Source organism: Archocentrus centrarchus, chromosome 7 (genome assembly GCF_007364275.1).
Source record: "Archocentrus centrarchus isolate MPI-CPG fArcCen1 chromosome 7, fArcCen1, whole genome shotgun sequence".
NCBI classification, from domain to species: Eukaryota; Metazoa; Chordata; class Actinopteri; order Cichliformes; family Cichlidae; genus Archocentrus; species Archocentrus centrarchus.
Window position 1 is genome coordinate 14,988,246 of NC_044352.1, and position 27,939 is coordinate 15,016,184.

A 27,939-nucleotide genomic window follows, 5' to 3' on the forward strand; every position below is an offset into this window, starting at 1 on the left:
TGACAACTTTCAGCATCATTTGGTTTCTCAAAAACTTCTCACAGCCCTTCGGACAAGGTCCCAGCTTACCTACGTCAGCAGTCTCCAGACCTCTGCACCTCTGCTTTCTGTCATCAGTGTTTTTTAAGGGGTCAGAGTTCACATCTTTCACTGGGACCTGTTTATCACAGAAGAGGTTTTGTGATTGAGGCAGAGGGGTAGGGTGCAGGGGGTGGAGGTAAGGGGTTATGGGGGGGTTTGTTTTCAAGTGGTCACCTCCAGGAAAGCTCCCAGCCAGAGCCAGCCCCATGGGTGAGTGCACTTTGAAGAGGACATGGTATAAAAGAGTTGAGGAGAGAGAGAGAGAGAGAGAGAGAGAGAGAGAGAGAGAGAGAGAGAGGGAGAGAGGCCATTTTCACAAAACCAGGAAAACCAACTTAGTATATAAAACCGACATCGCTGGCCTGTATTTTCCTCCTGCCGTCAGAGAAGTCACCATGGCACTACTGATAAATCAGTGGATATGTTTGGTTGTTCTATCACTGACAGTGACCACGAGCCATGCGTTGAGAAGGTAAAAAAAAAAAAAAACTCCTTTATATGCCTGAGTGATTTGTTTAGAATCAAATTCCTTGCATATCTGCATTAGCATTAGTTAACATTCTGCAGAAACATAGTGACAGCAAACCATAAATCATACAAGGAGAGGAAAACAAATGTGTTTTAGTGATTCATTACAAAAGCTAATGATTTCAGCATTTGGGTTTACATGTGTTTTTTATTCATCTGTTTGGCTAGGTGCTGAGAGCAAAGCAGTCTGTACTTTGTTAAAGGTCTTATACTGGAATGATCACCAGACATATGTAACAGATACATAGCATGGAAAATAAACTCCATATACCTCTTTAATATTTCTGTAGCCATCATGTTTCCTCTTTGCTTTAATTCAAAATGTTTCCTCTTGTGTGCTCTGGTTTCAGGATTGCCCTGAAAAAGATGCCATCCATCAGAGAGACTCTGCAGGAGCTGGGGGTTTCTGTAGAGGAGGTGATGACTGAGCTGGCCCAGAAAAGCACAGCTGACACCAACAACGGAACTGTTCCCACACCGCTAACCAACTACTTGGATGTGAGAAACCTTAATATGATGCATAGATAAGACCTACAGATAATACAGGTGATAAGAAATCTAGCATTGAAACCACTTGATTGCTGTTTAAGATCTGAAGACAAAAACAGACTTTAGGCTCGAAGATTAAAAGCTTCATCACTTCTCTTGGAAGAACACTGAGATATCATCAAGGCAATAGCAGATGGAATCAGATCTTCCAAATATTCTCTTTGTATGAGTCAGATGCTCCACACCTTTTTGTCATTGCCCTAAAAAATGACATAGTGCAGAAGGGGAAAGGTTTGAAAAACTATTCAAACAACATTAAGAAAGCACATTTTTTTTTACTCCCAATAGACGCAGTACTTTGGAGAAATCAGTATTGGATCTCCTGCCCAGACGTTTAATGTGGTGTTTGACACAGGCTCAGCCAACCTGTGGGTGCCCTCACAAAGCTGCTCACCATTTTCCACTGCCTGCTGTAAGTGTACATGTACATAAATGCAAACAGGAAAATTAAAACCTACTTAAAATGACCATAATGAATGTTTTTTAAACTGTAAATAAAACAGCACAGCAGTGAAACTCATAGAGATGAACAACCTTTTTTTTTTAGAGTTTTCTCAGCACGTTGTTCCACTGTCTGGCCTGCAACTTTACAGGTTTCTTCTTGTGAAAAAGAAAGTAGACACAGGGAATACTATAGCAGGCAAACATAGTGGAGGAATTTGGAAATGCCAAAAATGGAGCCAAAACATGGCCAGAAAGAGAACTTAAAAGATGACAATGTTAGCTTATGTTCATTGGCCATGAATAAAAGAAAATATGTTAATTCTGGTTAAAATACATGAGATATTGTAGGGAACATTGTTCAATAAAACTTTCCCAGTAAACAGTTGCTGTTGGACTTAACTGCATTTTGAACTTTTAGTTACTCACAACAGGTATGATTCCTCCAAATCCCGGACTTACATTGCAAATGGAACAGGATTTTCCATCCAATATGCCTCTGGAAATGTCAGGGGATTCCTGAGTGAGGATGTGGTTGTGGTGAGTTTCAAGTCAGAGACCTACTAATTAAATGAGTTTCTTTTAACATAAATTCTTGAGCCTCCTCTTGCATTCTACACTTCAAACTTTTGACTACCTGTGCTTTATTGCTGTAGGTTGGTGGTATCCCAGTAGTGCAAGTGTTTGCTGAAGCCACGTTTCTGTCTGCCATGCCCTTCATCTTTGCCAAGTTCGATGGGGTGTTGGGGATGGGGTACCCCATCGTGGCCATTGATGGCATCACCCCTGTGTTCGATCGCATCATGTCTCAACAGGTCCTCAAAGAAGACGTATTCTCCATCTACTACAGCAGGTGGGTTAATACAAATAAACTGACCTAACATTTTATAACAGAATCAGAATTAAGTTTTATTGCCAAGGTTGTGTTTTTGGTAGAAGGGGTGGGGCAAAATGTAAGTAGAACATTATGTGTGCATTAAGCCTGAGTAAGTGTGTTACTGTAACACAATAATTAAGCAGTGAGCAGAGCGATGGGGCATTGTTGAGCAGTCCGACAGTGTGAGGAAAGAAACTATTGAGGTGAAAGATTTCTACTGGAGAAAATGATTTAAATGCTGAAGAAAATTTATCAAGCAATCAACAATATTTATGCTGCAGTGAAAAAAATTACTTACTGCCAAGTGTTTAACTGATCAATGAGAAAAAAAAAAAAACCCTAAAACTATAACTATAAATAATCTCTCGTTAGAACATCTGTTAGATTTTAAGATCAGGTTTTTTCAATTTCTACTTGTAGAGCTCAAAAAATTATAATTAGAAGAAAAACCAAAACTCGAAGAAGATCTTAGACACAAGGGTGTTGTGAGAAAATAGACAAAAAAAAATGTATGTGTATTTTCTCATATTTCTTCACTATTTGTTATGCTCAGTTATGTCCAGAATAAACCACTTGGAAAAAAACAATATGATGTTTTCTTTTCCTGCGGGGAGCACCATACAAATGAAAGGTCACAGAATTAAACGTCAGCTCAAGGAAGGTGGAATCAAAATAGAGAAAACATATAATAAATGTTGTAAATTCTATGTGTTGGATGTCTCGTGAGACATGCATTGCCTCATGTTTTACTCATGAAAATGACCTATTTTGCATTTTTTTTAATATAAGAGCTAAGAATTATGTATGACTCAAGTAAACATAAAAATAATGCAGGCATTTTCACTATTAGATCATAGCCATATATGAGCCAGATGCTTCTCTCAGGTGCTGTGTCTGTTGTCCTTCACTTGTTGAGTTTCCTCAATTTTTTTTAAGGACACAATAAGCCAAGATATGCCAAGTTTTTGGATAATAGCTCTTTGGGAATCACCATGTTGGTGCAAAAATACTATTTTATGTCTGCCAAACTGTGTTAAATTTGGCATTTTTCATGGATTCAGCAAATGAAATGGGAATAGATTGTGTTTTTGCAATAGGCTGCCAGTAACCAAGTGCCTAAAGATATAATTTAAAATGTGTTCTTTGCTAAGTTGTCTGTTGTATACAGACACAATACTGTTTTATCCCTTGAGTAAGGTGCCTTTTTAGTCTAGAGTGATATATAGGTCACTGTTAAGTGACTTACTTTGAAAATGATCAGGTATAAGGACTGCACGGAGTTAAAAAAACAGCCTTATTTATCATTTTCAGGGGCCCAAAACACTCCCTAGGTGGAGAACTTGTCCTTGGTGGAACAGATCCAAACTACTACACTGGAAATTTTCATTATATGGACACCACACAGACAGGAAAATGGGAAGTCACCATGAAAGGGTATGAGCTTTACGTGCTATCATCATATAATGTGTTTTCATGAATATGTAGATGTAGCCATTCAGAAAGTACATGTGTTTTCTTTTCCACCTCCTCTTTCATTCTTTCAGTGTGTCTGTGGGGAGGGAGATGATGTTTTGCACAGAGGGCTGCACAGCTGTGATCGACACAGGGTCCTCCTACATCACAGGCCCGGCCTCATCTGTGTCTGTGCTGATGAAAACCATCGGAGCACAGCTGGATGAGAGTGGAGTAAGCTTTTACACACGCAACACAGTTTCCCACAAGAAGTATTTTTGTAGAAATTCACGACATGTCACCACCTATTACTCTGTGTGGTTCATCAGTACAAAGTCAACTGTGATACGGTGAAGACGTTGCCCAGTGTCACTTTCCACCTTGGTGGCCAGGAGTACGCACTCACACAGGACGATTATATATTATGGGTAAGAGGACTGATTGATACTAAATCATTTTAACATAAACACGTAGTGTTGGAGCCTGAATCAATGTATTCACTCAAGCACCACAGTAAAGCACAGTTAAGCACGATTTTGAGATATATGTATTTCCATTTTTATTTATACTTTTACTCAAAATACTGCAATTTTTACAGAAGTACATTTATTTGATTTCCATTTTTTTTGTGTGTTTTTTTTTTAATGTTCAGCCTATAAAATGTGTAAATTACAGGTCTGGCGCACCCATGCACTACATCTATAATCACTTTTTACTGATAATACTTTGTACGTGCAGTTTTAGTTGAGGATTTTTACTTGTAGCACATTTATTTTACTTATTTTACTGCTCCAGCACTCACAGATCGAAGGGGACGTCTGCATTGTCACCTTCAGAGGCTTGGATGTGCCGCCGCCTACAGGTCCCGTATGGATTTTGGGAGCCAACTTCATTGCACGCTACTACACAGAGTTTGACCGTCGCAATAATCGGATAGGGTTTGCCACAGCAGTCTGACAGTTAAATATCCACAATGTTGCTGTTTTTCTCCTTCACTGTTTTTGCTGCCTTCCCTCGATGTGTTTGATTTCTTATTGCAGTTCTCCCCTGGTCGTTTTTTATGATAACACATGACCTGAATAAGTCATATTATGGAAATTATAAGGGATGCATATTAAGAAATGCCATCCTCACATTTCTTGCATGCATGTCTTCCTATTGTATATTTGGAGCCAGTTGTACTAAACCCTTGATTATGTATTTACAGCAAATGTAATCTTTCTTTCTGCATGACATGCTTATTTATCACACAGCCACTATATATATATATATATATATATATATATATATATATATATATATATATATATATATATATATATATATATATATATATATATATATATATATATGACTAAATAATAAAATTGAAGTTTCAACTTCAATAGATTCCTGATTCAATAATTTACTTGGAAATTAAGTCTGAACTTTGAAACAGATTGCTTTAGCAGATTTAATAAACCACACCACACACACATTTGTTATTGTTGGTTAATGATATAAAGATGTCTTTTTTTAGGTGAGTATATACAATTAATTGTGTGTCAGCCATATAGTATGTGCTGCACAGTGTAATGTGAAACCTTGCTGTTTCATTCCAGTTATGTTGGCACAGTGTGACTTTAATTTGTTCAACCAAAGGTTACAATAGGCTTAAAGCCCGCCTGTCATAATGACAGTTAGTTTTCAAATTCAAATCATGCTTTTTCAAGTAAGTTTTTTTTGGCAGTTTTTGATCCCTCTCTTCAGGGAGTTGCCTTTTTCCACAGCAAAACAAATTATTCTGGTTTAAATGTTTTTACCAGAATAAATCTCTGAATGACAAAACCCTTGAAAACAAACACCCATCATTAAGGTCATTTTATGAGTGAATATAAAAAAGGCACTTCTGCTTACTTAGCAGACAGATAACACAAAGATAATAAAACAATAAAATCACATACATTTATCAGATGCTCAGGTCAGATCTTTTTGTTCCACTTTAGGGGAAGTCCTCTCATGCTACAGCAGAGTGAGAGTGGAGATGTCACACTTCCTTGCTCTCACATCCATGAATTGTCTGCTTTGGATTTTATCTGTTGACAGAGTGCAAAGAGGCGAGGGTGGAGAGACAAAAAAAAAACTGCAAAAACATATCTTTCACTATGAGTCAAAAATGATCTGGGCTGCGAACCTACTCAAACAACCACTTAGACTCACAAACACTCACAAACACTCACGCACCTACACACACCCGCGCACACACGCCATAATCGGACCAGTGTTGTGTAAGATGAAATATGAATCATACAAAATATTTTTAAGCTGTAAAAATGTATAAAACTAAAACCTTAAAAGTAACATGCATGCAGCCCAGCCTTGCTCAAAGAGATCCCGTGCTATAGTTAGCAGCCTGTTTACTGTTACACAATGTTGTATTTGAATGTTTACAATGAAGAATGAAGGTTCTTTGCTATTAGTAACATTAATAATTATGCCTAATGGGGTGCAGCAAACACCACACTGTCTTTCTCATCTGTCTCAAAAGCACAATACCCATTAGGTTAAAAGAGAATAGTTCATATATCTGTCAAATATGAAGCTAGAGGTAACTGTTTCTCTCCAGAACTAACAAATCTTCGTACCATGACATTTAAGGCTCAGTATTTAAGTCAATTAGTATGGAATGAAATCTCAGTTGTTATTGTCCCTTTAACTCTTAGAGTTAGATGATTATGTGCAGAATTTTGTAACCAACAGAAAAGGCTGGGGTAGCTGCTTCACTTCATCTAATTGGTTACAATTAACCAATTAGATTTTTAAAAAGGTCAGAGAATCCTGTTACTGAAATGAAGTGGTGGGTGGTTACCCTTACACACTGGCATTTTGTTTAAAATATCATCAGTACTTCAGCAATGGGAGTTTCTGTTCCAAAAGGGAATATCAGTTCAAAGTGAGCCTCTTAAATTCAAGAAATGTCTGCAGCTGGTGTTGTAATTACTGATGCAGTATTGGAAGTGACAATAAGCAAACACACCCTTGCAGTTTTATTTTGATGTACTATTAAGAAAAGGGGAAAAAATAATAAAACAAATAAAAATTCAGACTTCAAAGTTTTTTTTTTGAATTATGGACACCATGTTTAAAATCCACTAACATTCATTGCTTTGCTGATGACTAAAATACAGCTTGAAAAGTGCCTATTCAATATTTTTGTTTGTACTGCTGAGAATTCATTTCTCATGAGCTCATCACAACTATGTATGGTTTTATATATTTTTTTGCTGGATTTTTATTCTGTTTTGTTCCCTAGAAGAAATCTTTGTATACACTTAAAGCAATATCTCTACTTTTATGTATATGCAGGTAAACCTTATCAAAAGCTGATGAAGTAAATAATATGGATAATGTGGTGCAATGTTTTTCTGTGTCCCAGCTAGTGAAACATTCTTGCCCAGACCAGCCCTCCTTTGGCAGCCCTGTCAGTCTCCCTAGCAGAAAAATGCAGCCACATTGGGAAAAAAAAAATACTCAGGAAGTGGACAAAGAGCTTAAGGCTTGACCCGACAACCAAGCTCCCCAGATCTGAGCAACTACCATATGCACCCAAATAAGTCAGATGCATTGAGCCCACAACTGCAACCCAAAGGATTTGCTGCCACCTGCCAGGACCTGAACCCACAGGACACTGCTAGAGGACCAGTGTCCACATCCCAACAGGTCAGAGGTGCTTTAAGCTGGCGGTTTTAGCATTGTGGTGTTTGGCGTTTAAAAGGTTAATCCCAGTTGACTTAGTAACTCAAATTTCCACGTGTTGTGCAAAAAGCAAAGTACCCTTTCACAAAAAGTGGTTCAAGAAAAGCATAAGAGGGGGGACAGTAAAAGAGATTTACTTCAGTAGAATTTTATAAAAAATAAACACCAAACAAAGTTGACCTTTGGTGGATGGAAGAGGAAGGCCAAGAAAACACATGGTACGGCTTTCATAGGCTGGAAAGGAGTTCGATCTCTGACATCCACCCACCAGTACAACAAATCAAAAAGTTGTTTCTCCATTACAACTCAAAAACCACATTGCCAGCAGTTGGAAAACAAACCACAGTCTGCTTTGCAAAAATTCCAGCAACCAAAATAAACTGGAGTTAATACATGAGCACTATATTGAAGTAACATACCCAAAGGTTTCTCTAAACCAAGCCTCACTAGCCAATCAAAAAGAAACCCAATGGAAACATTTAGACAAAAATCTAAAGCATGTACTATGGGGCTTACACCAACTGCAACTGTTGATCTCCATTTTCAGCCAGAACTACAGGGCAACCAGACATTGACAACCTTGTGGAATTGCTCTCTGGGCATTGTAGAGTAGCTGTCTGTTAAGTTATCATTAAGATAGTGGCTAGGGGCATGGGTTAATAAAAAAATGTGGGAGCAAGATAGCAAATATTATTAGTCCTGCCTTTCTAATAGACAATGTTAATTTAACAGGATAACAGGATTATTTACATTTTTTTTTTTTTTTAAAGCCTGTCATGTCTGGCAGTTTTTGCAATCGGAATGATGATTCGAATGCACTGGTGTACCAAACATATTTGCTTTTACAAGAACAGCTCTATAAGTTTTCTATAGGCTACTCTAGTTAATGTTTGTATTTTAATTTTAATTTTATTTAATTATGCCAGGCCTGACAGGTAGGAAGGACGGGGTAAGAAAAACAGGGACAAAGAGAGAAAAAAAAGGAAAAGAAAAAGAAAAACAAAGGGGATATACATATACACACATACACACAATCCTGCTGTGGCTTGCAGTAATGTGTGTATGTGCCTCTGTCATGGAATGTACTCACTAATTATGGCAAAAACTGCAACCACGCCCCCCATGATCCAGCGGCAAACAGGGAAGGAACCAGGGGACCCGGTCTATCCATGGCCCACTAGGAGCTTAGAAGACATGAGGCCACACATCCCGATGGCAACCGCGTGCACACCCCAGAGGAGGAAGGAGGGAGACCCCAGACAGAGCCCCCACGGTCAAAGGGCATGAGTCCAGAGAGCCAGAGGCAATGAGCAGCAACAATAGCAACTCAACCACGCAGTGGCAGACCACACAAAGTTAAAGAGCAGGGTCACAGTGTGCTGAGGTGCATAGTGCTTAAAAGTTGCCAACGCTCTGCTGACTCAATAACAGCAGACGTCCAAACCTCCTCTGGCATCAACATCAGCACAAAAACTATGTGCTGGGATCTTCATGGCTGAGCACGTTGTATAGGTGTAATGTGAAGGTGGCCCAGTACTTTTGTCCATATGGTGTAGTTTGTAGCATGACCTTATTCAGAAATGTGCTGAAGATATTGTGTACTCACAGTCCACTCACCCAGTGTGTGGTGAGTTCATTGATTCACTGCTGCATCTTGAGAAAATGCCTCTCCTGTTTTTCTCCTGCAGCCTCTCCAATCAAAGATATTTTTGCAATTCAATAACTGAGGCTACATTTCTCTATTGGCATACGATCCATGTATGGCTGTAATTATGTGTGGCTTGTTTATCCTTAACCTTGTGTAGTCTGTAAAGTTGGCCAGTGTATAGATTTACTAATTATAGAACTGAAGCTTGTACTTAGTACTCTTAAGTGTAAATTTAACAGGTCTTGCTGTGCATTACAATTTATAACCTCTGCTTTGTGGGCATATGCACTTTCTTTTGTATTTTTATTTTTATCAAAGAAACTTGAGCAAATGCCCCCATCCAAATTGGTTGTCTGTCAAGTTCATATACTTTGGTGCTGACACTGGTGTTATGTTTCTCCTAAAGCCCCAGACTGAAGAAGAGAAAGGTCTACCAGGAACAAGACAGCCTCCCTTACCAACTCTATTTGATCAGAAACAAAAGATGATGCCAGAATAAGAATGCCAAGCTGCCAGAAACTTAGAAAATGAACAGGGCTATAGGTGAACACATTTGGACAGTATTCTAGCATTTTTCCCCCTGTTGTATCGAAAATGATAGTGAGTGTCGAGTATTTTCCTGGGTACTGGCAGTTTGAAATTCTGGTATCATGACAGCTCTAGTCTAGAGACAAATGTTTCCACCACATTAAAATAAAAAACTATTTATTTAGTCTCGTAGTTCATCAGCCACTCCTAGTAGATCAGCCACTTCAGGCTATGAGAAATGGGTAGTTCAGGCAAAGCAAAATGCAGCTATAATCGTGCAAAAGACCAAACCAAAGAAAATTGTGACTTATGCTGCATTCTTCCAACATCAACCATGACTAAGTCAATTAGGATGAAAGTAACAGTTCTGGGAACTGGCCCAAAACTAAAAAAAAAACTTTAAAAAAAGACAGATTTTTTCTATAGATTGCTTCACAGAAGTCATATAATGTCCCCTTGTACTCATGCCTTGGCAATGCATGCTGGATCTTCTCCAGTGCGTCAGAACAGCAAACCTTCAACTTGATTTTAATGTTCAGGAAGCAGATGAAATTTGTGGAAGGAAAATATAGCAAGTGGGCTGGTGGTAAGTGTAGACTGTGTGGCCAAAAAAAACTGCTGTGTTTTAAAGCACCACAGTTCAAATAATTACAGAAAAACTCTGAGCTGATAACCACGCCATGGAGTATGAATTCACAATGCAGAAACTTGAAACAAACTGGTGTGAAGACAAGCCCTAGTTCATCACAAATTTGCTGGGTGGGTGCCACATAGGCAGTCCATGTAAGACATTTACTCAACTAAAATATAATTAATTAAAAATAAACCAAGAAAAATGCACATACCAAATAAGATGGAAGAACAAGACAGGCCAAGGGACAGATTTTATAGACTGGAACAACCAGGTGAGCTGCATTAATGGACAACCTTGCCATTTCAGCCAACTGCTCATTGAAACAGGCTAGGACCACCTCCATGACAGTGGGAGGGGCATCTCTTGTAGTCAGTTTCTTTCTAATGCTGATCGAATTGTAAAAAATGAAAACAGTACATTTTGGAGTTTGATAGCAGGAAGAAGCTCAGAGAAAAGTGTTTATGGCATTAGATGTATGAATGTGAGAAGAGTATGTGTGTGTTAATAAAATTCTTGCCAGTATTTTTTTGTCCCCCCCCCCATCAAAACAGAGCTCATAAAAGCATTTATGTGAATGTGTTTTTCCCCTAGATCAGACTCAGGCTTGCAGAAATGTGATGTTTTTTTGAAAAAGAGTTGGATTCCTCAAGCAGCATGAGACATCACCTGCCTCCGAAAACGTCTGCCTCAAATGATTGTCAGAAATTCCCCCTCCAGTGCTGAGAACATTCTCTTGCTCAGTTTGGCTACAGTTGGGTCCACTCACGTACAGCCTGTAGGAAAACTATAATCGCTTTTCAAGCCCGCTTCAAGCATTTCAATGAGAACAGATGTTAGTATCCACCTCAAGTTCACCGAAGTTTCTTTGTCTGTTTTTTAAAAAATTTATTTACATGCCAGTGCATTTGTCAGATGCATTATATAACAATATGTTAAAAACTGCCAATCCCCAAATCATTTGTCTTCAGACTGGGACTGTGTATCGTTCTCACATAGTGAGGTGGGAGGTCTTTAAAAGGGTTGTCTATCAGCTGAAACAGTCTCAGTTTGAACTCACACTGTAGAGGAGGAGCACATCAAGCAATGCTTTAAAGAACGGCGCCACATGACTGAGTGTCAAATTGACTTAATAACAGATTCCTTTCAGTGGAGTGGAGGTGAATATTTCAAAAGGATCTCTTTGCTTCAATGTGTCTGACAGAGGAGTCTGGTGTTTTCCATCGTCAAACACATACCAGATGACCATCCTTGTGTCCACCCTGATTCAGAGCAAAGCTAAGGTAGGTGAGAACATTTCTATAATCATTACAAAAAAAACTCCCACTAGTAGCTTGAGTGCAATGCTTTTTAGTCTCTATATGAAGCGATCCACTTGAGCATGCATTTTACTGACCTACATAGAGATGTCTTGGACACCATGGAAAAAACAAATCATGTGATAGATGACATTTACATCATGTGCTCCTTCATTTGTCAAGTACTGGTTTCATTAATAGTTTTATTTGATAACATTAATTTTATCATTAAGTATTTATAGTGAATACTATTATTAGTACAGCACGTTAGTGTTTAATACGCTTATGTAGCGTCCCGCTTTACTATGTTGCTTTAAATTAACGGTAAAACTTAAAACTTTCCTTCTGGTCCTGGCAATAATTTTTTTTTCTGTTCATGGATTTAATGTTTTGTAGTCCACGAAACTGAGTAAGAGTTAAAATCCCACAGTTCAAAATTATATTAGGAACAGAAAACCAAATATAAAAAAGATTATTTGTCTCTGTGGCTTTCAAAGAATTGTCTTTTGTGCCTTAATTCATCTCAGAAGTTGACCCGAGACAAATAAATCTTGTTTCATTGTTTCAGTTCAGAGCTTACTTTCATCTATTTTGACTATTTTATTGAAAAAGCTGCATCAAACTTAGAAGCCAAGTGAGTTAAGAGGTACCTATCAAATGCCTTTCTGTGTAAACATTTTGCCTTCAGTGTGAAGAACATGTGCTCATCACCATGTTTTAATCCTGAGCATTAATTCCATCTGGAGCCCATTTGACTGCTACAGCTGCCAAAAGGTGCTTGGTAGCAGGCATATATCAACTGTTCGTAGTCTGAGCACATTGTTCTCCCTGCCTAAGCTTCCATGGTAGAGGGCAGTATTTGACCAAAAATCAAAGTTATCCAACACCAGGCTACGGTCCTCTGAAGCCACACTTCGTTAAACATCATTCACTAGATGTGTTGCAGCAAAGAAGCACTTTGCATTCTTCTCACACTCTACCCAAAACCTTACATTTTATCCAAACCAAAATTCAGCTCACATAGTAGAACTGTTAAACACAGTGTGTTTGCTGGTAAGAAAGTATTGTTATATCACATGTAGATATTTTGGATGGAAAGAAGTACTACAGTTAAAGTTTTATAGCACAATTAGGTAGAAATTCAACTTAAGTTTGCTTTAGCACAACATAGGAGGGGTCACTGAATTGGACCGCTATAGGATGGGGAGCATTTGCATGTTGAAATGTTAAGGAAAGGCTGCCCGGAATATTGTTGTGGCTGAGTTGTTTTTTGAATGTATTTTTCATTGTAGTTTTTTTTTTTTTTCACACTGTCTACTACGGCTGGCTACTTTAATGTAGTGACAGTACTTCTAATGGATTAATGCAGTTTTCATGAATATAATATGCAGTTGTGTTAGTTGCAGGTAAAGTGTCTGTGTGTGATAATGTTCCTGAGCTTCCCTCTGACTATGGCTGAGGTCCCTGGTCCATGCAGACACTCCATCACTAGGGAACACCTGCTGACAGTTAAGCAACTGGTAGGTGTTGAAACGCCATTAAAACAATTATACCATATGGCACAGGCTGAAATCTTCCTGTTGTTGTTTCTGCAGATGGATAATCAGTTAAGAAGTGGGTGTTCAATAAACTACACATTTATAGAACGGAGGAGCTTGGTGGGTAATATAATTTTATGCAACTGTTTTTCCCCCCAAACACTTTTGATTTAGACCTTTCATTAACTGTTTTGTGCCTTACATGTTTATTACCCTGTGTTCTGATTTCCAACAGAGCAAATGTTGCTTTGTAAAAGCTGCATTACCCTGGATCCTGGAGCTCCTTACCACCCACTTCAAATACATTCGTGGTTCAGTCAATGATGGCTATGTTCAGTCCCTGAGAGCACTCATCCTCAACATCTATTCTCAGAAATGTGTGCCTCAGATTAATGAAGAAGTTGAGGTGAGCATGAGTTTGAGATATATGAGAAACTGTCCAGTGTGAGTGGATAAATCTGAAGTACCTTAAAGATATATTAAAGGTGTGTTTCTTGGAATCTGTTTTAGGACAAACCAGAGAGTTTTGAGATGCTCTACAGTGGGTCTCCTTCAGATGCATTACAGAAAGTCTCAGAAGTTTTAACTGTTTACTGGGAGCTGGTGACGACGAGTGATACACCGGTCGACTGGAGTTGTCAGCACGAATACGCAGAAACTTTTGGATCTACCACAGAGTTATACACAGAGTCACTCACACAATATTTTACAGGTGAGAATCTCAAGCTTTTGGGCAGTTCTGTGATGAAACACACAGACGTCTGCAAACCCTGAGATTACAGATCATGTGTCCTTTTCTACAGACAGTTATGGTAAGGACTCTGTGCAGGCCTCTCAGAAAAAAACAGTCAGTGACCTGTACAAGCTGGGTTTCATCATCACATCCGTCTGTGGTGGACTGCTGTTCATTCTTACTCTCTACTGTCTCATCACACACAAGGTATCAGCGCTTCTGTTTTTGTTTTAATTTCCAAAATCACATGTTCCCTTATAAAGTTTAACCAGGCATTCCAGTCATATTGAAGTGGAGTAGGCCTTGGCAGTCAGCTCTGCTCTCTGGGGCACTCCCTTTTGCAGAAGCACCAGCCGTCCCTCACTAATACATACTGTGTATTTTGCAGCAGCACATGGACAAACATATGAAATGCCAGTTTTGTATTTATGCCCTTGAAAGTATTTGGTGCAATCAGCTATTACTTGAGATGCTGAATGAATTAGTGTACACTGATCTTCAGCTAGCTAGGCTTACAATTAATATTGACTTTATTCAGTAAGTCTAAATCATGGCCTTAATATAATGCTGGATTTAATCATCATTCATTTCCCAAAATGCAACAGCTGCATTATGGAAACGGTTGATTAGCCTATTAAAAACACAAAACTAAAAAAAAGAAAGAAGTTTAATAAGAAATCTAATAAAGAAAAAGTAAAATAAAAAAAGAAATCCAATAAAGTAAAGCAGTGAAATGGCATCGTAAGAACACTAGAAAGCAATAATACGCTAATAAGTACTCTAACCCACCCATGCGCTACAGTTTTCTTACAGTGTGTGTGTGTGTGTGTGTGTGTGTGTGTGTGTGTGTGTGCGTATGTTTATAATACCTTGTGGGGACAATTTTCCTGACATATACTACGTTGTGGGGACCAATTGCTCCTTGTGGGGACTGGAACCTTGTCCCCACAAGGGGAAACCCTGTTTTTGGGTCAGGGGTCAGAGTTAGGGCTAAGGTATGAATTGAGTTTAGGTTAGGGTTAGGGTTAGGTATGTGATGGTTAGGGTTAGGAAAAGGGTAAAGGTAAGGTTTAGGCTGTAGAAATGAATGGAAGTCAATGGAAATTCCCCACAAAGATAGCAAAACACACTTGTGAGTGTGTGTGTGTGTGTGTGTGTGTGTGTGTGTGTGTGTGTGTGTGTGTGTGTGTGTGTGTGTGTGTGTGTGTGTGTGTGTGTGTGTGTGTGTGTGTGTGTGTGTTTTACACTGATTCTGTGGGGAACTCAAACATAATCATCTAGCAGTCTGCTTCTTGCAGGCAGCAGCAGTTGTCAAGATTAGTACTTACGGGTACAGAGAATGGAATGGTAGTGTACAAAAAATGTTTTTGCTTAGTGTTAGATTAAATATGATTAATCGTTGCTGAAATTTTTATAGTCACAATAGACCTCAACAGTTGGGAAAAAAAAACGTACAAATGGTATTAAGCAGCTCTTTGCATATGTAATTCTTATCAATACAACAATTACTTTATTACTAAGAAGCTGGTTTCTTCAAGATAGATTTTAAATCCAGCTTCAGATAGACACTAATATTTCTAGGCAGCAAGACAGACCATTAATTGCTAAACAAATAAGGAATATGCACCAAAAATGACACTGAATGCTGCAGTTAATTTAAAAGAAAAAAAGACACTATATTGCCAAAAGTATTTGCTCATCTAACTTCACACGCATATGAACTTGCGTGACATCCCATTCTTAATCCATAGGGTTTAATATGATATTGGTCTACCCTTTGCAGCTATAACAGCTTCAGCTCTTCTGGGAAGGCTTTCCACAAAGTTCAGGAGTGTGTTTATGGGAATTTTTGACCATTCTTCCAGAAGCACATTTGTGAGGTCAGTGACTTATGTTGGATGAGAAGGCCTGGTTTGCGCTCTCTGCTCTAATTCATCCCAAAGGTGTTCCATGAGGTTGAGGTCAGGTCTCTGCAGGCCAGTCAAGTTTTTCCACACCAAACTCACTCATCCATGTCTTTATGAACCTTGGTTTTTGCACGGGTGTGCAGTCATGTTGAAAAAGGAAGGGGCCATCCCCAAACTGTTCACACAAGTTGAGGGCATGCAACTGTCCAAAATGTCTTGGTATGCTTAAGCATTAAGAGTTCTTTTCACTGTAACTAAGGAGCAGAGTCCAACTCCTGAAAAACAACCCCAGACCATAATCTCCCCTCAAGAAAACTTTACATTTGCAGTCAGACAAGTACTATTCTCCTGACAACCCCCAAACTCAGACTCGTCCATCAGATTGCCAGATGGAGAAATGTGATTCATCACTCCATAGAACATGTCTCTCCTGCTCTAGATTCCTGGGGCAGTGTGCTTTGCACCACTGCAACCAATGCTTTGCATTGTCTTAATGATGTAAGACTTGGATGCAGCTGCTCACCCATGGAAACCCATTCCATGAAGCTCCCTACGCACTATTCTTGAGCTAATCTGAAGGCCACATGAACTATGGAGGTCTGTAGTGATTGACTCTACAGAAAGTTGGAGACCTCTGCACCCTACTTGCCTCAGTATCTGCTGACCCTGCTCTGCGATTTTACATGGCCTACCACTTTGTGGCTGAGTTGCTATTGTTCCCAATTGCTTTCACTTTGTTATGATACCACTAAGAATTGACTGTGGAATATTTAGTAGCGAGGAAATTTTACAGCTGGACCTGGCACACAGGTTCATCCGATACAATGCTGGAATTCACCAAACTCCTGAGAGTGACTTATTCTTTCACAAATGTTTGCAGAAGCAGTCTGCATGCCTAGGTGCTTGATTTTATACACGTGTGGCCATGAAAGTGATTGGAACACTTAAATTAAATCGTTTGGATGGGTGAGTGAATGCTTTTGGCGCTATAGTGTAGATATAAAGAGACCAGGCAGCTTGAGAAAGCATGTGGGAACGCCTTCTGTTCCAAGAAGTAACGATCGTTTGGCTCATTTAGCTAATTGCATGTGTTGATAAGGTATATGCAGCAGAACATCAGAGATGTTGCATGGCTGGTGGTGAGTGCAGAGATATTAATAATGGGTAACCACAATGAAGTGCTGGATGTGTTGGACAATGTTCCAGTTGTGGAATGCTGTTTTTCAGCCTACTAACCACATTTTGGAGTTTTGACCCTGTTCACTCTTTTTTTTTTTTCTTGTTTTCTTTTTGCTGTGTGCCCCCTAAAGAAGGACAGAAAGGCTTTTTTCACCCCAAACCCCGGATCAGCAAACATAAATTGCCATGCTACATTTTAAAGGTGTTTATACTGTACTTACAACAGACTGTTTAATTATAGTATGCAGCTTTTCTATAATGTTTTACTAGAAAAAAAGAAAAACTGTCGAGGTAAATTAAATGAAAATAAAGTCAGATGTTTATGCATTTTACAGGCTGTCGTAGCTTGCTGAGTCACATGGCTTAACTATAACTTTGCTGTAAACAGTATTACAAGCGCATTCTGTACACCTTTCTGAAAGTATGGCAGTTCTGATGTAAAGTTTTACTTTATTCAAACCTGCAGCTGCCTAATAAAGATCCAAACAGGAGACAAACATACAGCTGTTTTTAGCAACCAAAGCTAAACAAACTGTCTTCCATAAGACCTCTAATCATCAACTCAGCAGTCTTCCTCAAGTTGAGCAAAATCCAATGAAAATATGTTTGACTTCAAAAGATCATTTTGGCTACAATTCTGTTGAATGTGATTTGTGACCCACCTTGGGCAACCACTTACCACTTGAGAACTAGGCTCTAGCTTTGCTTTGTCTACAGGGATGAGACAGAAAGTAATATAAACATTACATTCCCAAAGACCTCAAACCTGATAGATGGCTGTAAAAAGACAGCAATTTACTCAGCTGACAAGCATGAAGCAGTGCTGTTTTTTGATTTATAGCAGTAAGACAGAATCTGAAAATGCCAATAACAGAAGTTTGCAAAGTGAGAAAAAAATACTGAATCCCCCCCCACAAGTGTTTTGCAGAATTACATTCAACCATTGCAATTCTTCTGTAAGGTATGTTTCAACTTTGTCGCTTTTATGCAAAAGATGTCAAAATGCAATTATTGTATCTTTATGTGCATATAATCCATAATAATTAATCAGATCATTCCCAATGCTGGCTTATAGTTTGAGAGTATAGCAACAAACCACACTGTACTCTGAGAACAAAGTGCTCAATTAGGATAATAGGGTGCTAAGAGGTCTTTAAGATATGATGGGGCATGATCATTCAACTTTGTATGTGATATGTAGGATTTCTGGATTTAAAAGGGGCGGCAAAAAGGGTTTTGATTTAAACCTCCTGATCAGCTGGGGTCTTTATTGCCTGTACGGGCTTCATAGGTACATTGGGTAAATTGAATATGGATGGATGAATGGATGGATGGATGGATGGATTTAACAGGGACCCAATAAAGAGAAGTTAACATGGGAAAAAACATAATCTAGCCTTGCTTCTGAATTCTGGATTAACTGAAGGTTCAGAGAGCTTCAAGGACATTTTAATAAGGATTAAAATAGTCCTGTCTGCAAGTAAAATAACTTAGTAACTTGATTTTCTGTTTTATTAGTTAGTTTTCTCTAAAACAAGAATTTTGAAAATTTTGAAAATATATAGATGAAAGAAGGCATCCTAAAGATTTAGGTTAGATTAGAGATTAGATAAAACTTTATTAATCCCTTAGGAAGATTCCATCAGGAAAAAATATTTAATAAAAAAATATTCTGGTCAAAAACTACTCCAAGGTTCCTCACACTAGAACAGTAGGTCATGGTAATGTCATCTAGATTAAGAATCTAGTTCAACACCATATTTCCTTGATTTTTAAGAACAATTACAATACGTCTTTACACCCCCCCATTTCTTTATATTTTGCTAGGATGGAGATGAGCAATTTATTGACACATGTGCAAACATACATAGAAATACATTATATAGGGCAAAAACAGGGTTGGAACAATTTTAACAACCTTGAATGACAATATTTGGTGTAACCACATTTATTGTTCAACACCGTCTGAGCTCTTAGACAAGATTTTTTGTAATTTCTTTGTGGTCTTAAGGAATAGTTCTCTAGACTCCTTGAAGGAGATGTCAAAGCTCTCATGACAAAGGTGATCTGACACTTCAACAGTGTTGAGGTCTGGACTCTGCGAACGCCAATCCATGACCAATAGTGCTCCACTGTGTGCTTTTCTATCCAGTTATGCTTTAACTGCATTGGCAGTGTGTTTAGAATTATTTTCATGCTGCAAAGCGAAGCAGCTACTATTCAGATGTTTTCCAGGTGGTATTGCATAGTGAATCAAACTCTGACAGTGCTTTTCTATGTTTGTACTTCCATCAGTTTTGGCAAGATCCCCAACACCACTGACTGAAATGCAACCTCAAACTATGACAGAGCCTCCTCTGTGTTTTACAGATGGCTGTAGATGCTCTCCTTGTACCTCTCTCCTTACCTCCTTTGACAATTTGAATCAAAAAATGTTACATTTGGATTCATCATTTCATAAGACCTGTAACACTGATTTTCAGTCCAGGTCTTGTGTAATATGGCATACCTCATACCTTTCTTCCTGTTTCTCTACCTTAAGAATGGCTTCTTGATAGCCCCCCTTCCATTGAGACCATTTCTGATGAGGCTTCGGTGAACAGCGAGCACCAGCACCAGCACTGACAGTGGCACTGTAAAGCAAAGAAGTTCAGTTTTAACCACAAAAAGAGCTTGATGAATTTTGTAAATGTCAAGGAAAGGTGCTTCAGTGCTTCCTTACTTGCCTTCTTTTTGCATAAGGTACTTTGAACCATCCTTTACTAAAGGAAAGAGGATAAAGTTACCACAATTCAAACCATTTGGGGCTGGAAGGGATCTGGATCCTAACCTAGCTGTCATTTGGTCGAGAGGTGGGGTTACACCCTGGAGATCACCAGTCTGGGACATAGAGACAGTCGTTCACACCTACAGTCAAGAATCACCAGTCAATCTAGCAAATATGTTTTTGGACACTGGGAGGAAGCTGCAGTACCTAATCGGGCACAGAGAGAGAGCATGCACACAGAAGGGCCCAAGCCATCTGGCATATTTTAACCCAGGACATTCTTGGTCTGAGGCAACAGTGCTAAGCAGTGCGCCACGATGCCACCTACACTACCATATGACTATTGGCATAAAACAAGCTATCAGCATAACTGAAAGAACTTTGAAATTTGTTAAATCCATAGGCAAAATATTATAATACACTACTGGAGAAAAATCTACTTGTTATGAAGTTGTTGTTTTGTTTATGTGAAGCACTTTATAAAGTAGGCTCAGAAAAGGACGCACAAAAAAAAAGTGGTTTAACCACTAGGGGGCAAAGATACATTTTAGTTAAAAATAAGAGTTTTCATTTTTGCCTTGAACAAACTGGTAAAAAAAAGTGTGAGGCTTCTCGTGTCAGAAGTACTGACCTGTCAGATTGGACCATAATGAAATGTGTAAAATCATGCCAGGACAGTCATCTTAAAATGAGCTCCAAAACTAGAACAGCACTTCTGATCAAGCTTGAAAAACATGGCAAAAAAGAAGTGAGAACTTATCTTAACTGTTTTGCATATTAACATGAACCTTGGTGTGTTTTATTACTTTGGGTTGCTAAACAAAAATGCATTTTCTTTTTTCTGTTAGTGTTTACGGCCATGCTTCTAACAAGACCAGTTCAAATAGTGGAGCTGCTTTGAACTCTTACCACTGCTTCACACTAATTCCCAGAAAAAGCTCATGAACACTTTGGAATTAAGGGAATTTCTGTATTCGCTACACACAAAAAACGTGGTCTGATCTTACTCTATGTTAAAAGTAAACTAATAACAAGCAAGCAGTGTTACTTTTCATGTCTTTATTGAACATAATGAGAAATCACTCATAGTGCAGGCTAAAAACAATCTGAATCCTACAAATATTTACTGAAAGCAGGAAATCAGTAAATTGTAGAAACTCCTTTAGCAGCAACAACATCCATCAGACAGTGCCTGGTGCTTTTTCAGAAACTTAAGGCAACAGTAAATACACTGCTCAAAAAAATAAAGGGAACACTCAAATAACACATCCTAGATCTAAATGAATGAAATATTCTCACTGAATACTTTGTTCTTTACAAAGTTGAATGTGCTGACAACAAAATCACATAAAAATCATCAATGGAAATCAAATTTATTAACCAATGGAGGCCTGGAGTTGGAGTCACACACAAAATTATAGTGGAAAAACACAGGTTGATCCAACTTTGATGTAATGTCCTTAAAACAAATCAAAATGAGGCTCAGTATTGTGTGTTGCCTCCACGTGCCTGTATGACCTCCCTACAATGCCTGCGCATGCTCCTGATGAGGTGGCGGATGGTCTCCTGAGGGATCTCCTCCCAGACCTGGACTAAAGCATCCGCCAACTCCAGGACAGTCTGTGGTGCAATGTGACGTTGGTGGATGGAGCGAGACATGATGTCCCAGATGTGCTCAATCAGATTCAGGTCTGGGGAACGGGCGGGCCAGTCCATAGCTTCAATGCCTTCTTCTTGCAGGAACTGCTAACACACTCCAGCCACATGAGGTCTAGCATTGTCCTGCATTAGGAGGAACCTAGCATATGGTCTCACAAGGGGTCTGAGGATCTCATCTCGGTACCTAATGGCAGTCATGCTACCTCTGGCAAGCACATGGTGGGCTGTGCAGCCCTCCAAAGAAATGCCACCCCACACTATTACTGACCCACTGCCAAACCGGTCACGCTGAAGAATGTTTCAGGCAGCAGATCGCTCTCCACGGCGTCTCCAAACTCTGTCACGTCTGTCACATGTGCTCAGTGTGAACCTGCTTTCATCTGTGAAGAGCACAGGGCGCCAGTGACGAATTTGCCAATCCTGGTGTTCTCTGGCAAATGCCAAGTGTCCTGCACGGTGTTGGGCTGTGAGCACAACCCCCATCTGTGGACGTCGGGCCATCATACCACCCTCATGGAGTCGGTTTCTAACCATTTGTGCAGACACATGCACATTTGTGGCCTGCTGGAGGTCATTTTGCAGGGCTCTGGCAGTGCTCCTCCTGTTCCTCTTTGCACAAAGGCGGAGGTAGCGGTCCTCCTGCTGGGTTGTTGCCCTGCTTCCTAAGTGGACACTTTGATTTCACAGACGTTTTATTTACTTGGAGTTATATTGTGTTGTTTAAGTGTTCCCTTTATTTTTTTGAGCAGTGTACTTTTTTTATTCCTCCTTTAAAAAAAACTGTTTGGGTTTGGTTGTACCAACATGGCATTATTCCCTCAATGATTGCAATGCTCTGAGGTAGCAAAGCAGCCCCAAACTGCAGCGGTGTGTCCACCATGTCTCACAGCTGGGATGAGGTTTTGCTGTGTACTATAGTGCCTTTTTCATCCAAAAATCGCACTGTGCATTATTGACAAAAGCCCAAAATTTGCTCAGTTTGTAGACAGGTTTCTTATTGTGGACTGATGAACATCCAGTTTTCAGAGATGCTTCTGTAGTCTTGCTCACTGCATCTTTATAACACTTCTGCTAAGATTCTGTAAAAGTTGCTGTGATTGAGGGATGATTCATTTTGCAGCCCTTCCTGACAAAAAAACAGAATTTCCCATGAACACGATTATGCATGCCACAACCCACGCATCTAATTTTCTTAAGGGACCTTTTGGAATAGTCACGTTTTACAAGCTGACAATGTGAGTGATTAAGCATTATTTTCAATAAAGACAGGGAAAGTCCATCCGTTTGTCTTATTTGTTTAGTCAAATGTGGATGTGTCTAAAATGTTCCTTTCTTTTCAAAACAGAAAACTCACAGTCCTCGTGGATCAAAATTACAAACAAACACAAGGTGAGAATATACTGAATTAAAAAAAAAAAAGAAGACATTTCCATATTTATTGATATAATCCTAACGCATGCTTCTGGAATCTTGTTAAAGCACAGACCTGCAGGACATAGAAACTGAGGGACAGTAATGTGAGTATCCTACTGGTCTATAAAGCAGTGCTTACAGTCAAACATCTGGAGCTGTTTAAATGTGTTAAACAAATGCAGTATGCACAGCAACAGTATGTGCAGCATTATGACCGCACACACATCTTTATATTTCTGTGTATTTTCAGTACAGATTTCTCTCCCTAGGAAGTCAAAGAACACATCACTGCAGCAGCAGGCAGAACACTTGTGAACCCGAGTTTTTGTGTCAATATATGTGTAATGTATCATGCACACCTTGTGGATAAGAAACTTTGCTTTATCTGAGAACAAAGATGGAACTTATTGTTAATAATGTGGTATGTATATTATATTTATGCATTTTCCATTGCAGATATCTTTTTAAGTTCACTAAAAAAAAGTCATTTTTACAGTAGGTATGTTGAATTATTTCTCAGTTGCTACTAGTTAAATCTTGTTTGTAATGTTTTTTGCCAAATATTTCCAACTTATTTATTAGCGTTACTTTATTCAATCACTGTATTGATAATAAAAGCTAACCATCAATAGCCAGCTGAAAATTTATTTAGCTCTCCAGCTGTCCAGTTCATATCTGAACACAGTACATTCACATCTAAAGAGCAAGTAATGTTTTCATTAAAGGATTTATAGCCACTTCAGTGTCCTTTTCTTTTTTTTGCATTTTTTAACATGTTGGAAATGCTTTTATTCTTGCAAAAGCTTCGTCAATCTACACAGTCTTTACATAATAGTTATTGTGTTAAAAGAATGGGATTTGCTTGATGTATTTTATTTAAAAACTGTACAAACAGTTTCAATATGACCTCGGTACAATAATGTGTTGCTGGTTACACTCAGAACAGTTAGGAAATGATTCCAATAGATGCATATCACTGCTGCATCTTCAAAGGAAATGTGTTTTACTGCACAGAGGGGTGATAGAATTGAGTGGGAATAATAATAATATAGTTTATTCATATGCACGTGTGACATTTAATCATTACTGCATGGTAGTGACAAATAGCTAGTTCTAATATTGAGAAAGGAGGAAGGGTTTGTGCTCACGCATTCACCTATTGCTGTCATTTGCTTGTATTTGCTTGTATTTACTTGGTGATGGCGAGGCCAAATGTTTTATTTGTACTAATAAATAGTTTAATGGTTTTCAGAAAAACTAGATGATTCCCCAAAAACTGAAACATTTGCATATGTCTTAGAGAGGACCAAATCAGTAAATCATGCCAAAGGATTTTTGTGCATATGCGTGTGTGTGTTTTTCTTATGAGACATAAACATAAACAGACATAAACAGAGGGAAAACACAGCTCTGCAGGACCAACTGCAACCTGCAATAAGACATGATCTATAACTCTTAATTTCACATGCTACCGCTTATCAGAGTGCAAACCACTGCTGTATGGCAGTGATCCATTCTTTATCCCAAGACATTGCACCATTACAAAACAAGTAAAGTATTTCTCTAATTCAATTTAGTGCCTTTCTGCAAAGGATTAAAGGCAGCTGTGGAAGATGAAAAGGCAAGTTGTCTTCAACAATAAATATGTGGGAACTGCTAAAGATCAGTTAGAAGAAGTGGAGAACCCTTTTGGCAGTCCTCTTCACCACCCTCTCTGCTTCTTACCTTCAAATTAGAGTAAACTAAATTAACTTGTTAAAAACTGAATAGCCTAATAACAGCCTGAAAAGGAACTGTATGAACTGAAGTAAATAATTAGATATCACTGAGACATAATAATCACAGCTCATTTGAAGTAGATGTTTATTTATAGAGTAATTTCATCTGGCAACTTTATGTGTTAAATTTGATTTTTTTTTTAAATAAATAAAAAAAAAAAATTGCAAAGAGTATGGATTGCTGCTTGGCCTGCTGTTTTATCGCATTACCCATATAGTGGAGGCAAAAATTCAAACAGTATCACACTCTGATGACTGGCAGTTTCACAATATACCTGAGATGACACAACCAGATCTTGCAGTCATTGGCTAGAACTTATTTATGTATAAAATAATAATAGTTATTAATATTGCTAACTATTTTACCAGAAGACTGAACCTGATTAATTTGTTGAGACAATGTCATGCGTTATAACAAAACTCTTCACTCTTTGTCATCCACATGCCTGCCACCCGGATATGTGATATATAGCTGTGGTATTTCCTGTTGACTCATTTTATTGTTTTAATAATACAAAAAGATTAACAAACATAATTTCAATCATGAGGTGAGAGCAGTAAATAATATAAGGTAAATACAGTGATAGATGGCAGCATGATAAGTGTTACAGATAGAGATATGTTGGGGTGAGAAATTGGGAAGGTTTACACATCAATAAAGGCAGCATGCCGCAAACAGTAGGCAGCTTCAGCCGGAATGTCTTTGGCACTGATCTCATTAGCATCGAGACGGAGCATCTTCAGCCTGGAGAAGTTTGACATGTCAACAGCACTGCAGAAACTGCTCAGGGAGAACTCTGAAAGAGGAAAGGGACAAGTTACACTGTTATTTTCTGAGATGTGAGGCAAGAAATTATATCTTTCCACCGCAAGTGTAAGAAAAATTCTTACTGCTACATATACCTATGCATTTCAGTACATGGATACTTACTCCAAAAAGCATGTCTGTGCCGAAAGGGGTCTCCACTATAGCTAACCATTCTTGTCTGTTGTTTTCTGTTGTGATTTCTATGGTGAGATTATTTGGTGTTTCGTAAAGTTTGTACCATGAATGAGAGAGTTCGTGGAAAACCCCTGCTTCAAGGGACTCATTTAAATAACTGGTAAACAGTTTGAAAATTCTGCTTTTGCTGTCATCTAGTGGTTGAAAATTTCACTTTGCTGCATGCACAGCTCCAACCCCAAATGTTGCATCAGCCATGGGCATTTAGATTTTAGAAAGTTGATATGCCATACATGCAGCTACATAGACATACACAAACAAGCTAGAGGTATAAATTTCCATACATTTGTATAGTACAGCTACAAACAATATACAACTAATGCATGTCTCTGCTCCATTCCTTGTCATGCAAGTAATAGGAGAGGATTATACCACTGGAGGCATGCTGACGTAATTTATGTGCCAGTATCTATAATAAATGTTAAAACCTATTTTCTAACAAACCATATTTTGACATAGGATGGTCAAAAGCCGCCAGTGTTTAAAAATTACATTTAAGTATTTAAGATTTGTGTATTATCACTCGTTTTTCTGAGTGAGCGGCAGCATGTCTCACTGAGTAAAAGAACCAAACTAATAGAGACTTCTGAATCTTCTAGAAAGACATCCTGCAACATTCAGGAAATAAGTTCAGCACTGTAACTGTATATAATCACATTACTCTTCTTTGCTTTTTTTTTTTTTTTTAAACTTATCTGTTTTTCCTGCACCCATAAAATATCTCAAGGCATTATCTAATTTAAACTAATATAAGTCCTCATACCTTTAATCTTATTGCCTTGCAAATAAAGGTTCTCCAGGTTCATACTGACAACAGGGACCTTTTCCAGTTTGTTGAAGGACAGGTCAAGTTCAACCAGTGTGCTGATATTGAAGACATTGGAAGGAAGCCCTTTATCAGTCAGCTTGTTATGAGCCAAGCGGACAAACTGTAGTTTGGGATACATGGTGAGAAAGTCTGCTGGAATGGTCTCTATATCATTGAATTCCAGGTATAGCTGTTGCAAGCTCTCAGGAAGGTTGTTAGGAATTTTCCTTAGCTTGTTTTTCCTAATATCCAGCATTGTCAGAGACTTCATTCCCTTGAACACACCTCCAATGTCCTCTATGTCATTTGCCTGGAGATGAAGGGTGGTGAGGTTGGACATCCCCTCGAATGAGCTGGACAGGAGTTTTGATATCTTGTTGTGGCCAAGTCGCAGGTCTGTGATTGACTTGGGCAAGTTAGGAGGTACATGCGTGAGGTCATTGTGATCCAAGAGGAGCCGATCCAAGTTTGTGAGCTTGCTGAAGACGTTCTTGCTGATCTTGTCTGAGTTAAGCTTGTTGTGAAGCAACACAATCCAGACCAAGTTGGTAGCGTTATCAAACACCCCATCCTGGATGCTCGTGATCTGGTTATGCTGCAGGTAAACATACTTTATATGAGAGGGGACATAGGGAACATGCTGAAGGTTGCGACTATGGCAATACATGGCTGTGGGGTAGGTTGGTGGACAGTTACACTCCAGAGGGCAATCCACATCCTCAGGCTGCCAGCCAGCGTGCCACTGCTGCCTGCGCAGATGAGACAGCCACTGAATCTGGCTGTAGCGTTGGCCAGTGCTCAAATCCATTATTCCTACTGTGAGGAGCAGCACCACTGTCCGCATGATCACTGTGAAAAACCCAGGGAAAAAAATGTGGACAAATCATGTAGTTATAGGTAATAATAAGTTCTAACAGCACTGATCATTGAAGAATTGTTGATTTACAACTAACACTGAATTATGCTGGTGTAGATCTCATTCTTTCTGCTCAACTTTTTAAATGTACAGTAGGTGCAGAATACCTACCAGCTGGCTGATCTAAGACGGTGCCTCCTCACGTTTCCAGCGTCTTTCTCAGAATAAGTGGAAAATCTTGTTGTATACAGCAGATCCCTTCTCTCTCAGGCTGCAGCCCCTGTAGCCCCAGCCACTCCGTCTCATTAGTGCACATACATTTTCCACCTTTTACACATCAACATGACCTCCAGCCATGGAAATATCGATACCATCTGTGAAACAGTATGGACATCTGCTTTTTAATAGCCTTGTTTTCCTTTAGTGCGTCATGCCTTATCATTAGCCCAGCCATAACATTCTGTCTGGCTTGCTGTTTACTGTTGTGGTGTGGTGGTTATGGAAAGGTTTGGGGGGAGGTTATGGTATGG

General features: G+C 38.9%; 3 protein-coding genes across 16 annotated transcripts; 2 read left to right on the plus strand and 1 right to left on the minus strand.

Annotated features, from left to right (window-relative positions):
* Positions 1 to 390: 390 nt before the first annotated feature.
* Positions 391 to 5,109, plus strand: ren (renin). The gene is made up of 9 exons (XM_030733863.1): positions 391 to 553; positions 960 to 1,107; positions 1,447 to 1,570; positions 2,021 to 2,139; positions 2,256 to 2,452; positions 3,788 to 3,910; positions 4,021 to 4,162; positions 4,258 to 4,356; positions 4,724 to 5,109. Exons 1-9 carry the CDS (start codon positions 477 to 479, stop codon positions 4,883 to 4,885), a joined length of 1,191 nt encoding a protein of 396 aa, XP_030589723.1. The 5' UTR covers positions 391 to 476; the 3' UTR covers positions 4,886 to 5,109.
* A 6,381-nt stretch (positions 5,110 to 11,490) lies between these two features.
* csf1b (colony stimulating factor 1b (macrophage)) lies at positions 11,491 to 24,089 on the plus strand. 14 transcript variants are annotated; one of them, XM_030733904.1, is made up of 9 exons: positions 11,491 to 11,757; positions 13,169 to 13,288; positions 13,364 to 13,426; positions 13,542 to 13,712; positions 13,817 to 14,018; positions 14,110 to 14,246; positions 22,897 to 22,940; positions 23,031 to 23,068; positions 23,215 to 24,085. In XM_030733904.1, exons 2-8 carry the CDS (start codon positions 13,196 to 13,198, stop codon positions 23,065 to 23,067), a joined length of 747 nt encoding a protein of 248 aa, XP_030589764.1. In that variant the 5' UTR covers positions 11,491 to 11,757; positions 13,169 to 13,195; the 3' UTR covers position 23,068; positions 23,215 to 24,085. The 14 variants fall into 14 exon arrangements, with proteins under 14 accessions (XP_030589764.1, XP_030589760.1, XP_030589762.1 ...); XM_030733900.1 differs by having other exon boundaries at positions 11,491 to 11,753; positions 13,175 to 13,288; XM_030733902.1 differs by having other exon boundaries at positions 11,491 to 11,753; positions 23,036 to 23,068; positions 23,220 to 24,084.
* A 915-nt stretch (positions 24,090 to 25,004) lies between these two features.
* On the minus strand, positions 25,005 to 27,721 carry fmodb (fibromodulin b). Its single transcript, XM_030734361.1, has 3 exons — positions 27,581 to 27,721; positions 26,509 to 27,402; positions 25,005 to 25,539 (listed from the first exon to the last, which is right to left on the minus strand). Exons 2-3 carry the CDS (start codon positions 27,395 to 27,397, stop codon positions 25,388 to 25,390), a joined length of 1,041 nt encoding a protein of 346 aa, XP_030590221.1. The 5' UTR covers positions 27,398 to 27,402; positions 27,581 to 27,721; the 3' UTR covers positions 25,005 to 25,387.
* Positions 27,722 to 27,939: the final 218 nt, after the last annotated feature.